Raw genomic sequence first — 22,558 nt, forward strand, 5'->3', positions numbered from 1 at the left:
CTCTCCCTCTCTTTTCCTCTCTCTAGAACCCTGCCCCTTGATCCTGTAACTTTATTCAAAACTCCGCACTACTCAGCACTTTGGGAGGCTGAGGCAGGCAGATCATGAGGTCAGGAGATTGAGACCATCCTGACCAACATGGTGAAACCCCATCTCTACTAAAAAATACAAAAAATTAGCCGGGCTTGGTGGTGGGTACCTTTAGTCCCTACTACTCGGGTGGCTGATGCAGGAGAATGGCCTGAACCCGGGAGGCGGAGCTTGCAGTGAGCCAAGATCGCACCACTGCACTCCAGCCTGGGCGATAGAGCGAGACTCCGTCTCAAAACAAAACAAAACAAAACAAAAACAAAAACAAAAAAACTCCTGACTACTTCACTTCTAATGTTCCACAGCCCTATAGGTGACTATAATCAACAGTAACTTGTTTTCAAATCCAAAAAATAGATGTTCAATTTTTCCAACACAAATCATAAATGTTTCAGGTGATACACAAATTAAACTGATTTAATCGGCATACATTATATACATTATATAGATGTATCAAATTTCACACTCCACAAACATGTATAATTTATATGTCATTTAAAAATAATGACAAAATTATATCCAAATTCAAGCGCCTCTTGTAGCGCTTCCCACAGTCCTCACATTTGGATGGGTTTTCTCCACTGTAGTCTCTTTGTTGATCTTTACGGTATGACCGGTGTACAAGCCTCTTTCCACAGTCTTCACATTTCAATGGTTTTCTTCGGCAGTGGAGTTTCTTATGATTCAAAATACTAGAAGCATGTCTAAAGCTCTTCCCACAGTTATCACAGTTATAAGATCTCTCTCCCGTGTGGGTTCTATGGTGGAAGTCAAGACCTGATTTACTCATGTAGCCCTTCCCACACTCCTCACATTTGTATGGCTTTTCTCCAGTGTGGACTCGTTGATGGACCAAAAGATATGAGGACCATTTGAAGCTCTTCCCACATTCTTTACAATTATATGGTTTCTGTCCCATATGAATCATCTGATGCTTATGCAAATCTAGCCTATCAATGAAACCTCTTCCATACTTTTCAGATTTGTACAGTTTCTCTGCTGTGTGAACCATGCAATGCCTATTAAGACTTGACCTAAGACAGAAGCTCTTACCACATATTTCACATTTGAATGGCTTCTCCCCAGTATGAATTCTCTGATGTTTCTGAAGCTGGAAATTGTGCATGAAGGCCTTCCCACATTTCTCACAATTATAAGGTTTCTCTCTCGTGTGTAATTTGCAATGAAGTTTAAGCGCTGATCTACATCTGAAGCCTTTCCCACACTGCTCACATTTGAATGGTTTCTCTCCAGTGTGGACTCTCTGATGAGTTTGCAGACGTGAACTCTGACTAAATTCCTTACCACACACATCACACTTATAGCATTTCACTCCCATGTGGACTCTCTGATGAATATGAAGGGCTGAGATGTAACAGAAGCTTTTTCCACACTCATCACAGGTATGAGACTTCTCTCCCGAATATAACTGTTGAGGAAGATTAAAGATGGAAACATCATTGAAGGACTGTTTACACTTTCCACCCTGGGAAGGTTTTTCTCTTGTGTGACCTCTAGATAGTCTTTCTTCAATCTGGGAGGAGCCGTCATCTTGTTCAAATAACAGAGAGTTATTTATGGTGGAAACTTGAGACCTGGTTAAGTCACTTGCAATTTGTCCCCAAATTTGCTTGCAGGAAAATTCTTCATGTGTTCCTGCTTCTGGAACAGTCTCCACTTCAGTTTGGATTTTGCCTATAAGGACACAGAATTAAGACATGTGGACAAGTAGGCCGGGCACGGTGGCTCACACCTGTAATCCCAGCACTTTGGGAGGCTGAGGCAGGTGGATCATAAGGTCAGGAGTTTGAGACCATCCTGGCCAATATGTTGAAGCCCTGTCTCAACTAAAAATGCAAAAATTAGCCAGGCGTGGCGGCATGCACCTGTAATCCCAGCTACTCAGGAGGCTGAGGCAGGAGAATTGCTTAAACCTGGGAGGCAGAGGTTGCAGTGAGCCAAGATCAGGCCATTGCACTGCAGCCTGGGCAACAGAGTGAGACTCTGTCTCAAAAAAAACAACCAAAAAACAGAAACAAACAAACAAAAAACACCAAACGAGACATGTGGACAAGTAAAGTCTTTGTTCAGTGTTTTCAAGACTTCACACTTAGGATGTGGGATTTAATGAACATTCATTTTCTGTTTTCCAAGTGCACCCTGATTTCTGGTTTCTGGTTTCTGGTTTGCATGAGACCAATTTAGAACCACACCATGTCTCATACGTAAAATTCTGGATAGAAATAAAATACTTGTTTAAAAAATTAATATATACACTTCACTTGTTGCTATTTCTAGTGAATTTTTTAGTCAGTCTAAAATGTTGTGTGGTAAATCGTAAAGCTAAAATATTACATACGTAGTGAAATATGAATCCAAAGGAACTTTAAGGAGAAGCAATAACAGAATACATAGTTTATATATTTGTCTGTCATACATCCTTACAAAGAAGTTAACCTAACTTGAAAGAGGTCAGGACGTTGTCAGCATCTGAGAGGTAATCTCTAGGATCTTGCAGTGTCATGCCTGAGAGGAGTCTCTTTGCTTGAAGGTAAAACCTGGGTAACTCTGGATAGTGAAACAATATTATTTAGGGTTGTGACTGGCCACTCCTTTGGCGCATGGGGGGTGGCACTCCTCACATCAGAAAGAACATCAGTGTGATTCATAGAGGGGCTTTACCTCACAGGGAATCAGTGAACCAGGAGACTAAATAACCACATGGGAATCAACCAACCAATTACGGCTATGTAATGGAGCCCCAATAATTACTCTGGATCCCAGTACTCAGGTAAGTTTCCCTGATTGGGAGTTATCTGTGTCTAAGTCACATGCTAATCCTGGTGATGTAACATACCCCACTCCACTGGGAGAATACAATAGAAAATAAGGATTTGGTACTTCCCTGGACTCTATCTTATTTGGTTTCTCTCTTGGTTAACTATAATATGCATGTTTTCCCTGTAAGAATCAGTAACTGTGAGGATAAAAGCATTCAGTGAATTCTAAGAGTCTTTCTAGCAAATTACAAAACATGAAGATAGTTTTGAAAAGCTGCCGAATGTTCACCTGATGTGAAGTGAGAGCAGTCCTCTGTAAAATGTCCCACTAAACTTCATAGTTGGTTGAACTGTTCACAATGCTAAACACCAAACACCTCAGAGTGTTTAATATCTATACATTCAAAGTATTCCCCCACAATAATTTTATACATGTATAAAAACACTTAATCTTATTTTTCTGTTTTGATATGGACAGTAACTTGGTTATCTGAAAGAGTACAGGGACAGACAACTGTAGTTCTGAGGGGAATCTGAAAGGCTGTCCTTCCAGGGGTTCATAAAGGGGGATGCTCCTGAGCAGACAATCAAAGTTGTTAAGAATCATGTGGAATGAAAAGAAAGCCTATGACGTAAACAGGCTTTATAACTTTTTATACTCAAGACTATGCCTCAATGAGCTGAAATAAAGTTAAAACCCACAATAAACATTTACAAAAAAAGAACTAGAATGAAAATTATTGCAGCATTATGACAAGCAGGAAAAATGTCATTACATGAATTGCTTACTAAAGCCACTCACACACATCTACACACATGAAAAATGTTTGTCTGGGTTACATTGAAAGGTGTGTTTCTTACTACGGCTCATGCTCACAAAATGTTTAGAACTTTGTCAGGATATTACCAAGTCCTGAATTAAGTAAATTTTTCCAATGGAAAGATAACTTCCAAATTTTTCCAATGGAAAGAATCTTGGAAAATATTAATTGGTAAGTATGTACCTGTCAGTACACAGTAGTACATGGATATATTTAATATGCTGTCACTTATAAATAAGCAGTCTTTAAAGAGAAGGGAGAGTATCCTTTGGGAGGTTTCTATTTTGAGAGCAGTTTCCCAATTCCTTTCAGGTCATAAAGTTCGCCAGATGAAAATACAACACTCTATCTCTGTAAATATAAATAAAAATTTCTGTAAAATCTATATTCCTTCACATTTTGACAATTAAATTTATACAAAGATGCAGAAATAGACATCACTTTTTTTGAAGAAAAACATGCAGAAATATAAGCAACATTCAGCTCACAGATATAAAGGATTTCTCACAGACATAAACATGGTCCTTATGGAAAGTTCCAGGGTAAGCCCCATGGAAGGCATGTTTCTCAGTGTGGTCATGTAAACAATGCTTGAAAGTTTCCACAGGATGCGGGTCAACAGAACACACAGAAAACCAACCATGTCAAGAGAATCTAAGAAAGTCAAAATTGAATAAGCAGCCATACACAGACAAAAAAAAAAAAAAAAAAAAAACTGTCCTGCAACATACAGTCAGCCTCCATACCTGTGGGTTCAGCATACATGGATTCAACCAGCAGTGTATCAGAAGTATTTGGAAAAAAAAAAAAACATTCCACAGAGTTCCACACAGCAAAACTTGAATTTCTCACATTGAGTCCTATACATTGAATCCATGTGAATAAAGCAATGGGTAGGCATTGCATTTGGTGTTATACCTAATCTAGACATGACTTAAAGTATATGAGAGGATGTACGTAGGGTATACACAAATACTTTACATGTAGAAGGGACTTGAGCATCCTTGGCTTTTGGTATCCACAAGGGGGTCCTGGAATCAAACCCCATGGTTACCAAGGTATGACTATATAACATTCACTCTGGTATATCTGTCACTTATTAGCTATCTGCATGATTCTTACAGACAGTCAAGGCCTCTCATCCCTTAATTCATTCACAAGAATACCAAATATTTACAGATACCTGCCATGTACCAGGAGTATTCTAGGTGCTGAAGACGCAGTCATAAAGAAACAGATAAATGCCTTCAGGAGACTACATTGTAAAGGGGAGAGGTGATCTATCAGTAGACGAAAATACATGAGACACAACACATACAGGCGAAGAAGAGTAAAGATAGGATAGTATTTTCAATAAGGTGCTTAGAGACGACCTCTCCTATGATATTAAAACTGAGCAGAGAGGTGCATAAACTAAAAGAGGGGTCAGTAAGTTTTGTGGGGACAGTGTATTCCAATCCAAGAGAAGAGCTAGTGAGGGTTTGGAGGCAGAATCTTTTGTAGTAGAGAAAATAATCATTCCTGAAAGATGTCTACATCCAATCCTCAGAACCTATGAACATATTACATTCCACAGCAAGGGAGATTAAGATGCCATTGAGGTCACTAGCCAGCTAAGCAGAAAATGGAAGGGTCATCCTCAATCATCCAGGATTGATGAATACTATCACAAGGGGCCTGAAAGGTGAAAGAAGAAGGTATAAGAAGAGTGGCAGAGGGAGCGTGACTATAGTGGAATGGTCAGAGATGCAACGTAGTTGCCTTTGAAGATGGAGGAAAGGAAACAAGAGTCAAGGAGTGTAGACAGTGCCTAGAGACTGGTAAACCAAAATGAAGTCTTCTCCCCATGAATATCCAGAAAGGAACAAAGCCCTAAGACAGCTTGATTTTTGCCCAGTGAGATGTGTCAGACTTCAGGCCTACAGAAGAGAAAGATAAGTGTTTCTTGTTCAATCTGCTGAGTTTTACATCACTGGCTACAACAGGCAATACGATGTCCTTGGCAGGATAGAGAAACAGCAGGGAGGACAATGTGCCTGGAAAAGATGGAACAAGTGGGAGAGGACAGGAGATGCAGTCAGGCAGTGTGGGATGAAGAGCAGATCACAGGGTCTACAAAAGCCACTTAAAGAGGTTGTAACACTAATAAAAACAAGAAGCGAGAAAGGCTTTTGAGCTGAGCAATGTGACTTCCATTTCCTAAGGATCACTTTGGCTACCATGAGAACGGATGGCATGGTGGGAAGGGTGAGAGCAGGGGCATCAGCAGGAGGAGGTTGTAATAATCCAGGAAACAGGTTCGGCTATTTACCCCAAAATGCTGGAGATGGGCATGGACAGAAGTAAAACAGACAGGAATAACATGCAGGGACACACAACTGCTTGGTTCTTACCAGAATTCCTTTCTCTTTGGCTTTTTGTCTCCATCACCCAAAACTTTTCTTCCCTTAGGAAGTGGAAAGTATCTCCACGGAATGGTTGATGCCCTGTGAACAGGCAAAGTCACATGCTTAATCCCAACACGTTCAAGGTAATATCATGTTGGTGCAAACGTAACTGCAGTGTACCATTACTTCCAATGACAAAAACCACAATTACAATTACTTTTGCACCAACCTAATAGCTAGGCAAAATTTACTGGAAATGTAGGTTCTCACTGCACACTCAAACTTGAAAACCCTAGGATACAAAACCATTCCTGGGGTCTGACATTCCATTACAGAGGGTGCCTGTCCTCACCCACTGAGAGCAGGTTCCTGAAGTTCTCCAGCATCACATCTCGATACAGCTTCCTCTGGGCAGGGTCCAGTAGCTCCAGCTCCTCCTCAGTGAAGATCACAGCCACGTCCTTGAAGGTCACTGCCTCCTACAACATCAAGCAGATGTCACCTCGATCTTATAGCCAAGGACTACTGGTAGACAACAGCATTGCACTGGCACAAGGGACAAGTATAAAGTTTTGGATCTTGAGACATAGGTCAGCTTACAGATTTACTACTTATTCTGTTTGTGTCCTGACAATGACTGATTTTCCTGAGCTCCACCAGAAATGCAATGATGAAAACGAGGCTAAGGCAGTAGAATCACTTGAACCTGGGAGGCAGAGGTTGCAGTGAGCCAAGATTGCGCCACTGCACTCCGGCCTGGGCAACAAGTGCGAAATTCTGTCTCAAAAACAAACAAACAAAAAAGAATAGAAAGAAAATGAGGTCCTATATTTTTACTTTGTGCGCTCATTGAGTCTACTTGTAAGTACATCCTGGGCTTCATATATATAAGTTTCAATGAATCTTGCCTATTGCTCCAGCAACATTTAGTAATTCAGTCCCAACCTGGTTTGATAACACTCATTGTTCTCTCTCATATTCTAACCCCGGATGCTATCACATTTCTTTACTATTTGCCCAACAAACAAGTTTTAGGTAACTGGGCAATTTTCAGTATTACCTTAGATTGACTCTGCCCACCTTCTTGCTCATAGCTCTCAATAATAACCATAGAATGTGCTACAAATGCAATGTATGTGTCCTTCCTAGGGAAGATAACATCTCAAGTGAGGCAGGAACTTCCCAGTAAGCCTCCAGGACACGTTGCCTCTTGGGGTGCCTCAGCTGAGGTGCAAATGGGGCGCTTGCAATTCAGACACTACCCACTCCAGGCAGCTTTCTTGAGCCTTGGGGGACTGGCTCACAGGGAAGTGCAGGTTTTTGTTCTCCCTTGCTGCCTACCTGTAAGCAATAAATCTGCTTTATGTAATTAGTCATGTATTGAGTGTACCCTTCTACTGAACTCATGTACGCTGGTAACCCGTGAACCTGCTCCACAGAATTGGCACAGCAGGGTCTGGTCCGACAGAACCATGCATTAGCAAAGGGGGAGCAGTAATGCCCCCCAGCTTGTGGTCCAGGGCAGTAATGGCAGCTTGGGGGCACAGGAGCTGGAAAGAAGCTGCATGATTTATGGGAAAAAACAGAGTGATAAGTGGTACACAGGTCACCCCTCTACAGATGTCAGCTGGCTGCATGGATTCAGAAAGAGAGGATGGCAAATGAAAACAGGGGAGCATGGCGTGTAATATACTGACTGTGGGGCTTTTAAGTAATCGCATATTCCTGGGGCCAGAGGGCTCTGGAAGTGGGTGAAGTGGGTTATCAGAAAGTCTCTGAGGCAGCTAAGAAGAAGGGAGCCAATAAGCATGATGTGGGCCTTTGAGAAACTCACGATCTGCAGGACAGGTATAGGCAATATCATGAGGACATGCTATTTTGGCTATCCTGGATTGTTGGTGAGGGAGGACAGATTTTTCTATCCCAAAAAGAACAGCACAATTAGGGATGGAGCCCCGTCTCTGGGTCTTCACCATTCCTATCAAGATAAGAGGGAAGGCCGGGTGTGGTGGGTCACGCCTGTAATCCCGGCACTTTGGGAGGCTGAGGCAGGCGGATCACCTGAGGTCAGGAGTTTGAGACGAGCCTGACCAACATGGAGAAACCCCATCTCTACTAAAAATACAAAATTAACCTGGCATGGTCGCACATGCCTGTAATCCCAGCTACTCGGGAGGCTGAGGCAGCAGAATCGCTTGAACTCAGGAGGCGGAGGTTGCAGTGAGCTGAGATCGCACTATTGCACTCCAGCCTAGGTAACAAGAGTGAAACTCTGCCTCAAAAAAAAAAAAAAAAAAAAAAAGAGGGAAAAAGAGAGGAGGAATTCAAATATTAATATTTCCTAGGGGAAAAAATGAAACTAATGACATCAAAGCTTTTAGGAAGAACTCAGTCACTCATGATGCCTGTCTGCTTGTGGTGCTTATGTCTGGGGGTGAATCCTTTGGGCTACTTCAGGTGTCAGTGACTGTGGTTCCCACTGCTGAGTCTATTAGAAGCAGTGGCATTTGGGCTGTTCAGACACAGAACATCACTGCTGCCTCAGGGGATACGTGTCCTTCCATGTAATTTTTGAACCATAACAGTGGGGCATATCCACTCCTGCCTACCACCTAAGCCACCCAAGCCCCAGTGGGTTCAGCAAAAGCACTGCTACATGCTAAGTGGAGAACAAGACATTACTTCGTTAATTCAGGAATTACTTGCCACAGAGAAAAATGTTACACCAACCAGGTCAAAATGTAACAGCCCAGTTTTTTAGCTGGTCAGACAGACCTCCAGGGCATGGAGAGGAACAGCCGACTATGGAAGGCTGAATGCCAATGTCACATGGATGGGAAGCCAAACAAATATCCCAGATACAGGCAAGCAAAAAGTCTTAACCCTGTCAGCACCCACTAATGGAACGGAGACTCATCAGCCGATAGGCCTTTGGGTACTGCAGAAAGCACACAGCCCACTTGGTGTTCATTTAGCCCCATAGACACTGAGTGGCAAAGCCATCAACTTTGAATGGGACCCTTTGTAGTAGCAGGCCTTGGAAGCCATTCAACCAGCCAAGGCCCAGACAGTGCCTTTACACCTTCAGAGCATGCTAGTCCAATGAAGGTACAAGGTCCATAACCTGCATGTGTACTGACTAGAGTCTATGAAAACAAAACGTTGACACTGAGGTGCACCAGTCTCTGAAATTTTGGATATGTTGCCTAAGGCAGCCACAAGGGATGCTTGTATAAATGGCAATTCTTTGCTTGCTATTGGGCACTGATGGGGACAGTGCATTTTATCGCTGGAGTACACATGTGACATAAACTGCCCATTCTCACCTGGGCCCTTATTCACCCTACACATAAAGTTGGGCAGGCTCCATTTGATAAGTGGTAAAGCTCTACTATCATAGGCAAATGGTACATTTGGCTGCGTATGGTGGCTCACTCCTGTAATTCCAGCACTTTGGGAGGCCAAGGCGGACGGATCACCTCAGGTCAGGAGTTCAAGACCAGCCTGGCCAACATGATGAAACCCCATCTCTACTGCAAATACAAAAATCAGCCAGGTGTGGTGGTGGGAGACTGCAATCCCAGCTACTGGGGAGGTTGAGGCAGGAGAATCGCTTGAACCCAAGAGGCGGAGGTTACAGTGAGCCAAGATCGCATCATTCCACTCCAGCCTGGGCAACAGAACGAGACTCCCTCTCAGAAAAAAAAAAAAAAAAGGAAATGGTACATTCACGATCAGACCCGGAAGGCTGTATGAACAAACGGCTAGCTTAACAGCAGAGACCAAATGACCCATAAGGGGGGTTCTGGCACCTCCTGGGGCCAGAAATGCCTACTGATGGGGCCCCAGACTCAGATGTGCCTACTGATGGTACAGTATGGTTTACAGACAGCTCTGCGAAACAACAAGCAGACAGGCTCCAATGGGCTGTGACCAGCATCTGGCCAGTGAATGGCTATCTTAAGGCTGAGACTGAACATGGCCCTTTTGCCTGATGGACCAAACTACATGCAGTGGTGACTGCAATGCAGGCAACTGCTACTGCCATATCTTGCTACATTTTCATGAACTGTGGGCTGTTGTCAGCAGTCCAGCCACCTGGTCAGGAGTATGGCTACTGACTGGGTACACTGTGTGTGGACAAAAAGCATGGCAATAGCTTGCTGCCTAAGAGGGATACATATATGTCACTCGTGAACACTGGGACTACCACAACCGTCCTTGAGAAGAACTGATATTGTGTTTTTGAACACCTCATGGAATTTCACTCTGACCAAGAAATATCCTTCATTGACCATGCAAAACAATGGGTGCTCTCTCATGAAATATGATGAACTTGGCATGCACCCTGTCCCCTGCAGGCCAATGGAGCTACTGAACCATAGAACAGGTGACTCACAAAATCACTGAAAGGCCGGGCGCGGTGGCTCAAGCCTGTAATCCCAGCACTTTGGGAGGCTGAGGCCGGCGGATCACGAGGTCAGGAGATCGAGACTATCCTGGCTAACACGGTGAAACTCCGTCTCCACTAAAAATACAAAATATTAGCTGGGCGTAGTGGCGGGTGCCTGTAGTCCAGCTACCCGGAGGCTGAGGCAGGAGAATGGCATGAACCCGGGAGGCGGAGCTTGCAGTGAGCTGAGATCATGCCACTGCACTCCAGCCTGGGTGACAGAGTGAGACTCTGTCTCAAAAAAATAAACAAAATAAAATCACTGAAGAAGGGACAGACATTCCCATGGCCTGCTAGTAGGAAAGTACTCCTGTCTGACTAGGATAACATGGACACTACACTTTGCACACCAGTCCCAAGGAAACAACTCACTGCCACGTGTGCTTAGAAATACTGCGCTTGGTGGAAGCGGAGGTGGAGGCAGACATGGCAGCAGCCTGATTAGGCTGTGCCTGTGAGACCCCAATCTCAGTGTTCTCATTCATTCTTTTTCCTTTTAGAGTACACATTCTGGTATGGTTTGCAATTCAGGTCACCACAGTACCAGACAAAGCTCTCCCTGACTCTCATCTGGAGGCAATGCTTCCCTGGAAATCCCAGACTTCCGTGGGATCTCAGAGGGTTGAAGGATGAGACCATGGAACACCAGGGTGTTAGGGTCCCTCTAATGGTGCTGAAGATTACTGAGCTTTCCATTTGGGTGGGTGTCACTAGCAGGCATATCTTTTTGTACAGGACATGGGCTCCCTTCCTGACTAAACAACTGAGGCACGAAGGTCTGGGCCAAGCAACAAGGGGAATGGATGTCTGCAGTGGTAGCAGCCTCAGGGCAGGGACAGACTGGGTCGCTGTACTACCTCAGCCCTCCGCCTATCCAACATCTGTCAATCTGTTGTTTCCACAAGGACGTGGTGGCAGAGCACAGCATACTCAGGTTCTCCCAAGCTGTGGCCACTTCAGGTCACCTGATCTGCTTTGGATTTGTTCTGTCACCAACCACAGTGACCCTCCTGTCTTGACTATGGTAAACCACACCAGCATCACTCACATCACAGTGTCCGCCAACAGAACCCAAGCCCTGGCTTACCAAGTGAGGACCTGGCACCTGCCATATGAGAGCGACCTGAAGGTGCCCTATGGTAACTGGTACATGGCAGCACAATCACACAACCTAAACAAACAAAGCCATAGTGGGCTGGTGCTTTGCTGCACCACACTCATTGGACTACTTGGACGAGAGATGTCCCACTGATGATAATGAAAGAGAAAAAGGAAGTGGCTGGGCTGGTGGCTCACACCTGTAACCCCAGCACTTTGGGAGGCCGAGGCAGGCAGATCACCTGAGGTCGGGAGTTTGAGACCAGGCTGACCAACATGGAGAAACCCCGTCACCACTAAAAATACAAAATTAGCCGGGCATGGTGGTGCATGCCTGTAATCCCAGCTACTTGAGGCTTGAACCTGGAAGGCGGAGGTTGCGGTGAGCCAAGATCACACCATTGCACTCCAGCCTGGGCAACAGAGCAAGACTCTGAAAAAAAAAAAAAAAAAAGAAAGAAAAGAGGGAAGCACCTGGCACAGAAGAGATCCTCAAATGCCTGTTTGAGTTCTCCTTGAGTCTTTCCAAGACTGAGAAAAACACATGACAGTATGAGTAGTGAGATGAAATTTGAACAGCAAGAGAGGCACGCCATACTCACGTTGTATATGATCATTTTTCCGCCTACTTCATGGAATTTGCAGAGTCCTCAGTTACGCAGTTCGAGCAAAGACAGAATTGTGCCTGGAACATGCCATGGAAGGCAGAGAGAAAGACATGAAAGGGTGGCCAGGGATGCTGCCCGACAATATGGATGTGAATGAGCACATGAATGCTTACAGCAGCATTATTCATACTAACCCAAAATTGCATACAACAAAGAGGCCCTTGTATGGGTAGAGAAATCTTGGCATATCCATACAATGAAATCTTATTTAGAATGTAAAGGAATGAAATACTGACTCATGTTACAACATACATGAAGCTTGGAAACATTATGTTAAGTGAAAGAAGTCAGTCATGGATTCTATGATTCCATTCAGATGAAATGTCCAGAATAGGCAAATGTATATGTGGAGAAAGTAGATTAGTGGTTTAGGCAGATTTGAGGTGAGAATGAAGTTTAAATTAAATGAGCATGAAGAGTCCAACTGGGGGATGTAAAAGGTCTAAACTGAACTATGATGACAGTTACTCCACAAAGTTCCTAAAGGTCACTGCATTGTACACCTGAAATGAGTGAATGCTATGATATGTAAAATACACTGGAGTTGGAAAAAATAATTGTAATCTATATATCATTAAAATAAACAAGGTTGGATTCTGAGTCCATATTGATAGAATGTTTATAGTTCAACAAATGAATGCATCAATGAAGGAGAAATGGAAATTCCTATTTACAGCAGACTGTCCACTAATAATATATTTCCCTACGAGAAACTTTATAATAATTTTTTAAAAAGTAACGTTACAGTGGACAAATCTGAAAGACATGATCTTGGCTAAGCGAACACAGTTGAAACAGCCAAAGAAGGGACAAACGAATATCACTTGACCTGTTATGTTCCATTGAAAAGGATACCTTAACACTTTTGTGGTATCTTCACCAATAATGGAGAATCTAAACTTAAAGGTGAAATATATCAGACAAGCTAAAGATGAATGTCTTTCTCCAAAACAACTTGCCTATACTCTTCAAACAACAATGCACATAAAAGACAAAGGATGTGGAATCCTTCCAGACTAAAGGCAACTATGGAAATGTGACAGCTAAAGACGATACACAAAATTGCACTTCGGGGATAGAGATGGAGAGTGGGGAAGGGGGCAGTTATAAAAAGTTCAAATGAAAAACTGAACAAATTTAAATATGGAACTGCAGATTAGATTACATGGTGTTAGATAATATGCTATCCAATACTATGTAAAAAATAACACTATAGTATTAGTAGTCCTTTAACAGATCTGATAAATTACAAATAACAATATTATTTAATATAATATCTACTATCATCTAGCATGTTATATGAAATGCTACACCAGCCCTTCTTAAATGGCTCTTAACAAGACATCCCACGATTACCCAAGTATGTGGGCTTCCTTGCTGCAGAAAGTTACAAACAGCTGTCTCTAGTTACAAGCATGTTCCTGGTGGTATTTGGCTGATAGGACATGAACAAAGCAAACAAGAAAAATGTAAACACTTGGCAAATTTGGCTAAAGAGTACATGAGCAAAACTCCATCCCCCCCCCGAAAAAAAGAGTACATGAGAATTTCTTATACTGTTTTGCAGCTTTTCTATAGCTCTGAAATAATATCAAATGTTTTGAAATATCAGGAAACAAAGGAATAATAACAATGAGATTAATAAGAATGAGCATGACATAACTTGAAAGCTCACTAGTGAATTCTCTCTTGGTGGTGTCTGGAAGTTTCCATAGTTAAACAGATAAGGGGAACACATAATATTAGAATTTTGTTAGAATGTTTACAAATAAAATATAAATAATAATTTTGATCAAAAAGAAAGGCTACAAAGAAATGCATTCAAAACATAACATTACTGTCTTTATATCCTGGATTCAAGGGGACTTAAAAATTTTTTCTATTCCAATTTCTCTAGTTTCTGAATGCTCCATAATAAAATGGCTCCACAACAATATGAAATATTAGTTAAAAAGTGAATGAAATCCTAGCACTTCGGGAGGCCAAGGCGGGTGGATCACCTGAGGTCAGGAGTTCGAGACCAGCCTGGCCAACATGGTAAAACTCCATCTCTACTAAAAATACAAAAAAAAAATTAGCTGGGCGTGGGGGCGGGCGCGTGTAATCCCAGCTACTTGGGAGACGGAGGTTGCAGTGAGCCGAGATCGCGCCACTGCACTCCTGCCTGGGAGACAGCAAGATTCCCTCTCAAAAAAAATAAAAAAAGAAAAAGAAAGAAAGAAAGAAAATAGTAGATAAGGTTAAGAAAAAAAGCCAAAAACAAACAAAAACTCCTACAGAAGTCCAAGCTCCTGAGCCTTGCCTCAAGGTGCCTTCAATCAAGTCCTAACTTACGTTCTCCACCTGCTCCCAGCTAGTTTCTCTGCCTCAGTGAGAATGCATTCAAGAGATGATCAACTCAGGCTCTGACCTGGACTGCCTAGGTTTCAACCCCTGCTCCACCTCTGTCTCACGCCCATCTTTAAAATTAAAAAAGCTGTACCTCTCCACAGTGCCACTGTGGAGATCATGTATTTTGGGGTATAAAGTACTTGGAATAAAGTTACCAATTAAGGCTTAATTATTATCGACACCCATGCCCGAAGGATAAATCCTACACCCTCTTGGTTGAGGTAAGCATCTCTGCCAAAGAAAAAAGCCAATGATCACTCACGTAGAGCTTTGCCCTCAGTAGCCAAGAAGTCCCTTCCTGCTGCTCTTTTAGAAAGGTCGGGCTGGGGGGAAAAGAAAGCTGTGAAACACCCTGACCGTTCTGCGGTCCCCATAAAAGTTAAATGCTTCCCTCGCTTTCCTAAAATGAGGTCAGAAGGCGTCAGGGATCATCCAGCGTCCTGCAGGGATCAGGGAGAAGGGTCGGGGCCCCGGCAGCCGGAGCTCTGACCCCATCCGGGGACCTGATAGGCTTCGTGGGAAATTAACAAGAGACCATCAGACAACGAGGGACAGGGACTGCTTTTAAGGCTCTCATTTGTGTTACCTCTTTCAGGTCCCAAAACGGTTCTACTAGGAGGGTCCGAAAAGTCCCGTTACAAAACAAACAAACAACAACAAAACAGCAATGGAAGATAAACGGACATTAAGTGACACTCCACGCCACACTGAAAAAGGCCGCACATGTAGGGAGGAGGGAGGCGGACTGAGAGAGGTCAAAGCAGAGGACACAGGGCCGCGCCAATCCCACTCCCTGAGACGCTAGCACAGCCCCCAGAGGCCAGAAGGCTCAGCGGACTGGAGCGGCAATCCCCGCCCTCGCCCCTCCAAACCTCTGCTCTCCGCCCAGGCTTCTTTTCTCCTGAATCGATTATTGCGTGGTTGCGAGCCCCGAGCAAAGGAGACTCGTTCGGAAGGACTCGCAAGATACGGAAATAACTCAAACTACTATGGTAACTGAAATAGCGACGTCACAGTTGGGGACCGGAAGTGCTCGAGCCTCCACAGAGCGGCTGGACTCCACTTCCCAGAATCCCCCGGACTCGCCCGTCTGAGACAAAGGGCCCGCGACTCAAACAGAGCATCTGGACTCTGTCACTCTAACTCTGCAGCAAGCTTTCCTGAAGTGGAGTTGGAGATAGCATCTCAGTTAATGTCCTTTACCCACTACTTATTGAGGACACACCCTGTTGACTGGTGCGTGCAGTCTCCATTCCAAACCCCTATTGCCATTCCTATCGCTTCCATAAAGCCTAAGAAATCAAATATTTTTTTTCTCTGCCTTCATCTAGCTAAAAATTTTCATGGGACACAATTCTGGGAAGTGAGACATTAGGAGAAGTGAGCTGTCCTCTCCTGACAAGAGATGTGCTTGGCAGGCTGTGAGGAGAGGAGGAGTTATAAGAGTAAAAAGGTAATCATCTCAGTGGACTGTAGGTATTGGCGAGGTTCTAATGTTACTGATGCTAGCATGCTGGTGGGACCGAGATGGAAATACAAGTCAAAGTTGTTGGAAAGGAGTGCTGCAAATTATTATGGAGGAATATTTGCTAGAAAATGACGAGGTCTAAGATATGACCATGGGAGAGGAGAGAGTATCCGTTGATACTTCACATGAATTTTAGGTGGATTTTTTAATTTCTGAGAAAAATGTTACTGTGATTAAGGATTGCATTGAATCTATAGATATAGATACTGACATCCTTGCAATATGAAGTCGCCCAATCCATTAATAATGGATATATCTCCATTTATTTGTGCCTTCTTTAATTTTTTTTTTTTGAGAGAGTGTCTCACTCTGTCACCCATGGATACCAGCTTAACTTCAATCACGTGCAAAGTACTACTCATTCACAGCTTCTCCCTCTCCCCACTTTGTACAACTGATGTCACATATTATGTCTATACATATTGTCTACCCATTCACTAGATTTATCTCTCAAGTTTGAAGGACAGTTTGGGTGAATGTTGAGTTCTCAATAGATGTATGTGTGTGTATGTGTTTTTAGCAAAGAATATATCATCTCGTCTCAGATGTTTGCTGAGAAATCTGCTGACATCTTCGTTAAGGATGTCTTTGTACATAACAAATGACTTTGGACTTGCTGCTGTCAAATTTTTCATTTGTCTTTGGTTTCTAACGATTTTTTAATAATATGCCTCAGTTGGGTCTCTTTGTGTTTATCTTACTTGAAATGCATTGAACTTCTTGGATTTACAGAATAATGTGTTTTTCATATTTGAGAAGTTTTCAGCTTTTATTTCTGTAAATAAGCTCTCTTGGCTTTCTCTCTATCTGGGACACCTATAATGCACATAAGGTCCTTTAGGCTTTGTTTACTTTTAATCACTTCATTTCTTTTTGCTGCTGTGACACACTAATTCACAGGACTTGTCTTCATGTTCACTCATTCTGAAGGTAATGTAGTAGGAGTAGGGGTCATGATACACTTATCTATGGCTTCAGAGCCTGCTCAAACCCAATCATATATATACCACTTACAAATGGGATACCAATGTGAGCATAAAATTTAAAGACAAGGAATGACCAACAGCACCCAATTCATGATGGAAAGCTTGGCGCACATGCTGATTTGGTAGGTCATGGTTAAGTGCTCTGTCTCTACTAAGACCACTAGCAAAATCATAAGCAGCTTTTCCAAAGAAGAGTAAGTAGGCTGGGGTTGGTGGCTCATACCTGTACTCATTGCTTTGTGAGGCTGAAGAACGAGGATCTCTTGATGCCAGGAGTTTGAGACCAGCCTGGGCAACAAAGCAAGGCCCTGTCTCTACCAAAAAGAAAAAGAGTAAGTATATGTAGAGGATGACTGGGCTTTGCTACAAAATCCCATCCATTTGTGGTTTGATTCATCAAATGTGATGGCTCCAAACGTCATTCTGTATCACTGATATTTCAATTACTTTTGTATCTCCTGGTCCATAGTGTCCTAGGGGTAGAGAAACTTACATGGCAGCTAGGACACATTACACAGTCTTATCATATCTTAGTTGAGGCAAAATGTTTTGGGGTCAGACAAAAAAGGCAGAGTAGCATATCCCAATGAGGAATAAGTAGCATCCAGTAGCCAAGGAGGGCCACTAGACATTGTGACACTTTGGTTGTAGGAATACCATATGCTTCTTGCCCTATACATTAGAAGGGAGATCTTAATAGTCCCACATCAATGAACCTATGGAAATTTTACCAAAGTGGAAGGCCCATGAATATTTATAGGATTTATTCTTTCTTTCTGTCATGCATGTGTCTTACTAATATGCCTAGTGTAGTTCCTACTTTCTCCTCACCATGTCTGATCATCGTATCAATGTGCCATTTGGCAATGAAGATTCAGTCATTGCCCAAAAGAGTGATTATTTCTCCTTTTATGTAGTCAGTCACAGGTTTATGGCCATGGTTTCCTGTGGAGAACTCTGAAACGTATCAGGGCCCATACTCATCTAACATTGGCCTCCCCTTTATATAAGTGAATGTAGATTTGTAAACTGGAGATGTCTTGGAATTGATTTGAGAGCTGTGACACTGTTAGGTGGTTGCAGTTAGAGTTCTCTCTTCCGCTGCAATAGAACTCTTCTGCCAATACAAACCCAGTGACAGTATCATAGATTTCTCATCAATTTATTTACTATGAATACCAACATCAACAAGGCAAAGTTAAGCCCTGCATAGTGATTGACCTCATCTTTTTCTTTCCTTCTTCTTCTTTTTTTTTTTTTTTTTCTGAGATGGAGTCTCGCACTGTTGCCCAGGCTGGAGTGCAGTGGCGTGATCTCGGCTCACTGCAAGCTCTGCCTTCCGGGTTCATGCCATTCTCCTGCCTCAGCCACCCAAGTAGCTGGGACTACAGGCACGTGCTACCACACCTGGCTAATTTTTTTGTATTTTTAGTAAAGACAGGGTTTCATCATGTTAGCCAGGAGGTCTCACTCTTGTGATACACCCTACTCGGCCTCCCAAAGTGCTAGGATTACAGGCATGAGCCACCATGCCTGGCCTTCTTTCCTAATTTCTGAAGCCCAAGTAGGAGCATCCAGGAAATATACTATACTGAAAAGTTTGTCTACTGTGTCCTAAACTAACAAATTCATGGTAACCAGAATCATTCCAATAGGCATTTTATTAGGATTATTCAATATGATATTTGGCATATTATCACATCATGCCTTTGACAACCAGTTCCCTATGTTGCACTGGAAATAAAGTCAGTAGTGCTCTTAAATTTAGTAAGAGTAGAAATCCAATTCTAGAAAACACAATCAATTTAGAAAACTCATCCTTAGGGTGCTCTTCCTCTAGAAGTTCTTGTGGGGCAAAATGTCTTTTGGTCAGCATTCAACCAGAGAAACAGAATCAGTATGACATATACAAGCAATTATTGCAAGCAACTCTCCTTTGGCACTGTGGATCTGCCTAAGTCTATTAGTCTGTTCTCACACTGTTATAAAGAACTACCTGGCCAGGTGCAGTGGCTCACACCTGTAATCCCAGCACTTTGGGAGGCCAAGGCAGGTGGATTACCTAAGGTCAGGAGTTCGAGACCAGCCTGGCCAACATAGTGAAACCTCGTCTCTACAAAGAATACAAAAATTAGTTGGGCATGGTGGCACACATCTGTAATCCCAGCTACTCGGGAGTCTGAGGCAGGAGAATCACTTGAACCTGGGAGGTGGAAGTTGCAGTGAGCCGAGATCACGCCACTGCACTCTAGCCTGGGTGACAGAGCAAGACTCCGTCTCAAAAAAAAAAAAAAAGAACTACCTGAGACTGGGTAATTTATGAAGAAAAGAGGTTTAATTGACTCACAGTTCTGCAGGCTGTACAGGAAGCGTGGCTATGAGGCCTTAGGAAATTTACAATCATGATGGAAAGTGAAAGGGAAGCCAGCATATCTTACCATGGCAGAGCAGGAGAGAATGAGAGCAGGAGGAGGTGCTACACACTTTTAAAACAAGCAGATCTCATGAGAATTCCATCAAAAGACAGCACTAGGGGGATGATGCTAAATCATTAGAAACCACTCCCATGATCCAATCACCTCCCACCAGGCCCTACCTCCAACACTCAGGATCACAATTCAACATGAGATTTGGGTAGAGACACAGAGTCAAACCATATCACTAAGCAATTCCAAAATGCATATGGCTGGCCACCAGAAAGGTGAAGATGGAACTCTACCCCATGAGAGGACGATGCCACCAGCAGGTGCAGTATTTTTTCATTCAGAGAAGCTTCAGCTCTATTCTAAAGGATCTTCAAGTGATTGATCAGGCCTACCCTTATTAAGCATAATATCCCTACTCAAAGCCAACTGACTATGGGCTGAATATCTACAAAATACCATCACAATGTCTATATTAGTGCTTGATTAAATAGGGACTATAGTCTATGCACTATAAATCCATTAAAATCAATTATAGCACAGATCTTCATCAGCAGGAAACTGCCTTTTGAGTTTTTCAAAAATTTTTTGTATCTTCCTCAGGATCTACAGAAAACTGTTTAATGAAAAAAATAATATTCAGTACACAAGAGTACTACAGATATTAAAGATGAGATTCGAAGTCAATTTATTAAGAAAATCTTTAATATTGTAAAATCAGAACAATCTCATTAGAATCTAGCATACTTAGTAGATTCATTTTGTAAAATCTACATTCCTCTTCCTTTTCCAGGTCTCTCTCTAGAAGAGAATTCACTAAAGAGTCTGGCACTGTTTTCGACCTGATAAGAGACATTTACCATCTATTCTCTGAAGCTTGCTAACTGGAGGCATCATTTGCGTAATAAAAACCTTGGTCTCCAGAACCCCTTATCATAATCCAGACACTCCTTTCTGTTGGTTCCAGGACTTCAGATAACTCAACCAATTGTCAATGAGAAAATCTTTGAATCCACCTATGACCTGGAAGCACCTCCATGGCCAACTTTGAGTTGTCCCACCTTTCCAGACCAAACCAATGTATACATGTATTGATTGATGTCTGCTTGTAACTTCTGTCCCCCTAAAATGTATAAAACCAAGCTATAACCCAACCACTTTGGGCACATGTTCTCAGGACCTTTTATGGCTATGTCACAGGCCTTGGTCACTCATATTTGGCTCAGGATAAATCTCTTTATATTTTATAGAGTTTGACTCTTTTTGTCAACACCATGGTGTATAACTCTGAATTGGCATCCAAACCAGGTCTTTGCTCTAACTGGATCCATAGCAAAAGAAGCTCTGCTGCTGTCATGCTATGTTCCCTGCCCATACACCTCTGGTTTTCAAAGGATCTGTTTTTTGTTTGTTTGTTTGTTTGTTTGTTTTTTAATTTTTTGGGATGGAGTTTTGCTTGTTACCCAGGCTGGAGTGCAATGGCATGATCTTGGCTCACTGCAACCTCTGCCTCCTGGTTTCAAGTGATTCTCCCACCTCAGTCTCCTGGGTAGCTGGGAGTACAGGCATGTGCCACAATACTCAGTTAATTTTGTATTTTTAGTAGAGACAGGGTTTCACCATGTTGACCAGGCTGGTTTCGAACTCCTGACCTCAGGTGAGGATCTGTTGCTTTAAAAGACATAAAACAAACAAACAGCCTTCACAACATATGTATATCTATTTCAATCTCTGAAATCACCTTTGTAAAAATTATAACAGTGAGAAAATTATGACAGTGCAAGAGATCTCATCTAACCAGTTCCATCTTGCTTTTAACCACCAAACTGCCCTTGGTAAGTCCTGGGCCTGGGCCAAGCTAACTTTGGGAGGAATTTAGTTTATTGTTTAAATGATAATAGCCCTTCCCCCAGACTAAACTGCCTTTGTAATACGATTGAAAGGCCCCACTAGTTTAGGAGGATGAGAGGGGCCTGAATTCTAAGATAATATATATAAAGGATTACCAGCCATTATTCTGATTTCCAGCTGTTATTCCAGAGGTCTCAAAATTTGCAACTTCCCCAATTACTCTAGTAAATAACATCACTATTGTAGAACTAAGACTGGCCTTTTGAGATGTCTTTTTGGGCTTCTGCATTTCTGACAACCGGATGACCCCACCTAAACCCATGACTCTTGACTCAACTGGTCCTGCGGCCCCCACCCAGAAGTGGACTTAGTGCCCAAGGACCATTTTTAACATCCCCAGCCAATCAGCAGCACCCATTCCCTAGCCCCCTGCCTGTCAAACTATCTTTGAAAAACCCTAGCCTCCAAATTTTCAAGGAGGCTGATTTGAGTAGTAATAAAACCCTGTCTCCCATTTAGCCAGTTCTGTGTATTAAATTCTTTATTGTGAATTCTCTGTCTTGATAAATCAGCTGTGCCTGGGCACTGGGCAGGATCTCCAGTATTTGCACACTCCCTGACTTATTCCTAAAGAAGCATCACGTGCTTTAATTACCAAGACAGTTAACCAGACTTCATCAATTTATCTGCATATTCGAACCAGAGAATATTTCTTTTCTTTTCTTTTTTTTTTGAGATGGAGTCTAGCTCTGTTGCCCAGGCTGAAGTGCAGTGGCATTATCTTAGCTCACTGCAAGCTCCACCTCCTGGGTTCACGCCATTCTTCTGCCTCAGCCTCCCAAGTAGCTGGGACTACAGGCCCCCACCACCACACCTGGCTAATTTTTTGTATTTTTAGTAGAGATGGGATTTCACTGTGTTAGCCAGAATGGTCTCGATCTCCTGATCTCATGATCCGCCAGCCTCAGCCTCTCAAAGTGCTGGGATTACAGGCATGAGCCACCGCGCCTGGCCCAACTAGAGAATATTTCATTTTGAAATTACTTCCAGGACCCTAGTCATTGTGAACTTACGTCATATGA

At 42.8% G+C, this 22,558-nt stretch overlaps 1 protein-coding gene across 1 annotated transcript; it reads right to left on the reverse strand.

The window, feature by feature from the left end:
- Positions 1 to 479: 479 nt before the first annotated feature.
- Positions 480 to 22,554, reverse strand: ZNF222 (zinc finger protein 222). The gene is made up of 5 exons (XM_011963169.1): positions 22,550 to 22,554; positions 15,561 to 15,684; positions 6,431 to 6,557; positions 6,085 to 6,177; positions 480 to 1,785 (listed from the first exon to the last, which is right to left on the reverse strand). Exons 1-5 carry the CDS (start codon positions 22,552 to 22,554, stop codon positions 575 to 577), a joined length of 1,560 nt encoding a protein of 519 aa, XP_011818559.1. The 3' UTR covers positions 480 to 574.
- Between the last annotated feature and the right edge of the window lie 4 nt (positions 22,555 to 22,558).

The sequence above is a fragment of the Colobus angolensis genome, unplaced genomic scaffold, assembly GCF_000951035.1.
Source record: "Colobus angolensis palliatus isolate OR3802 unplaced genomic scaffold, Cang.pa_1.0 Scaffold60, whole genome shotgun sequence".
Classification (NCBI taxonomy): Eukaryota; Metazoa; Chordata; class Mammalia; order Primates; family Cercopithecidae; genus Colobus; species Colobus angolensis.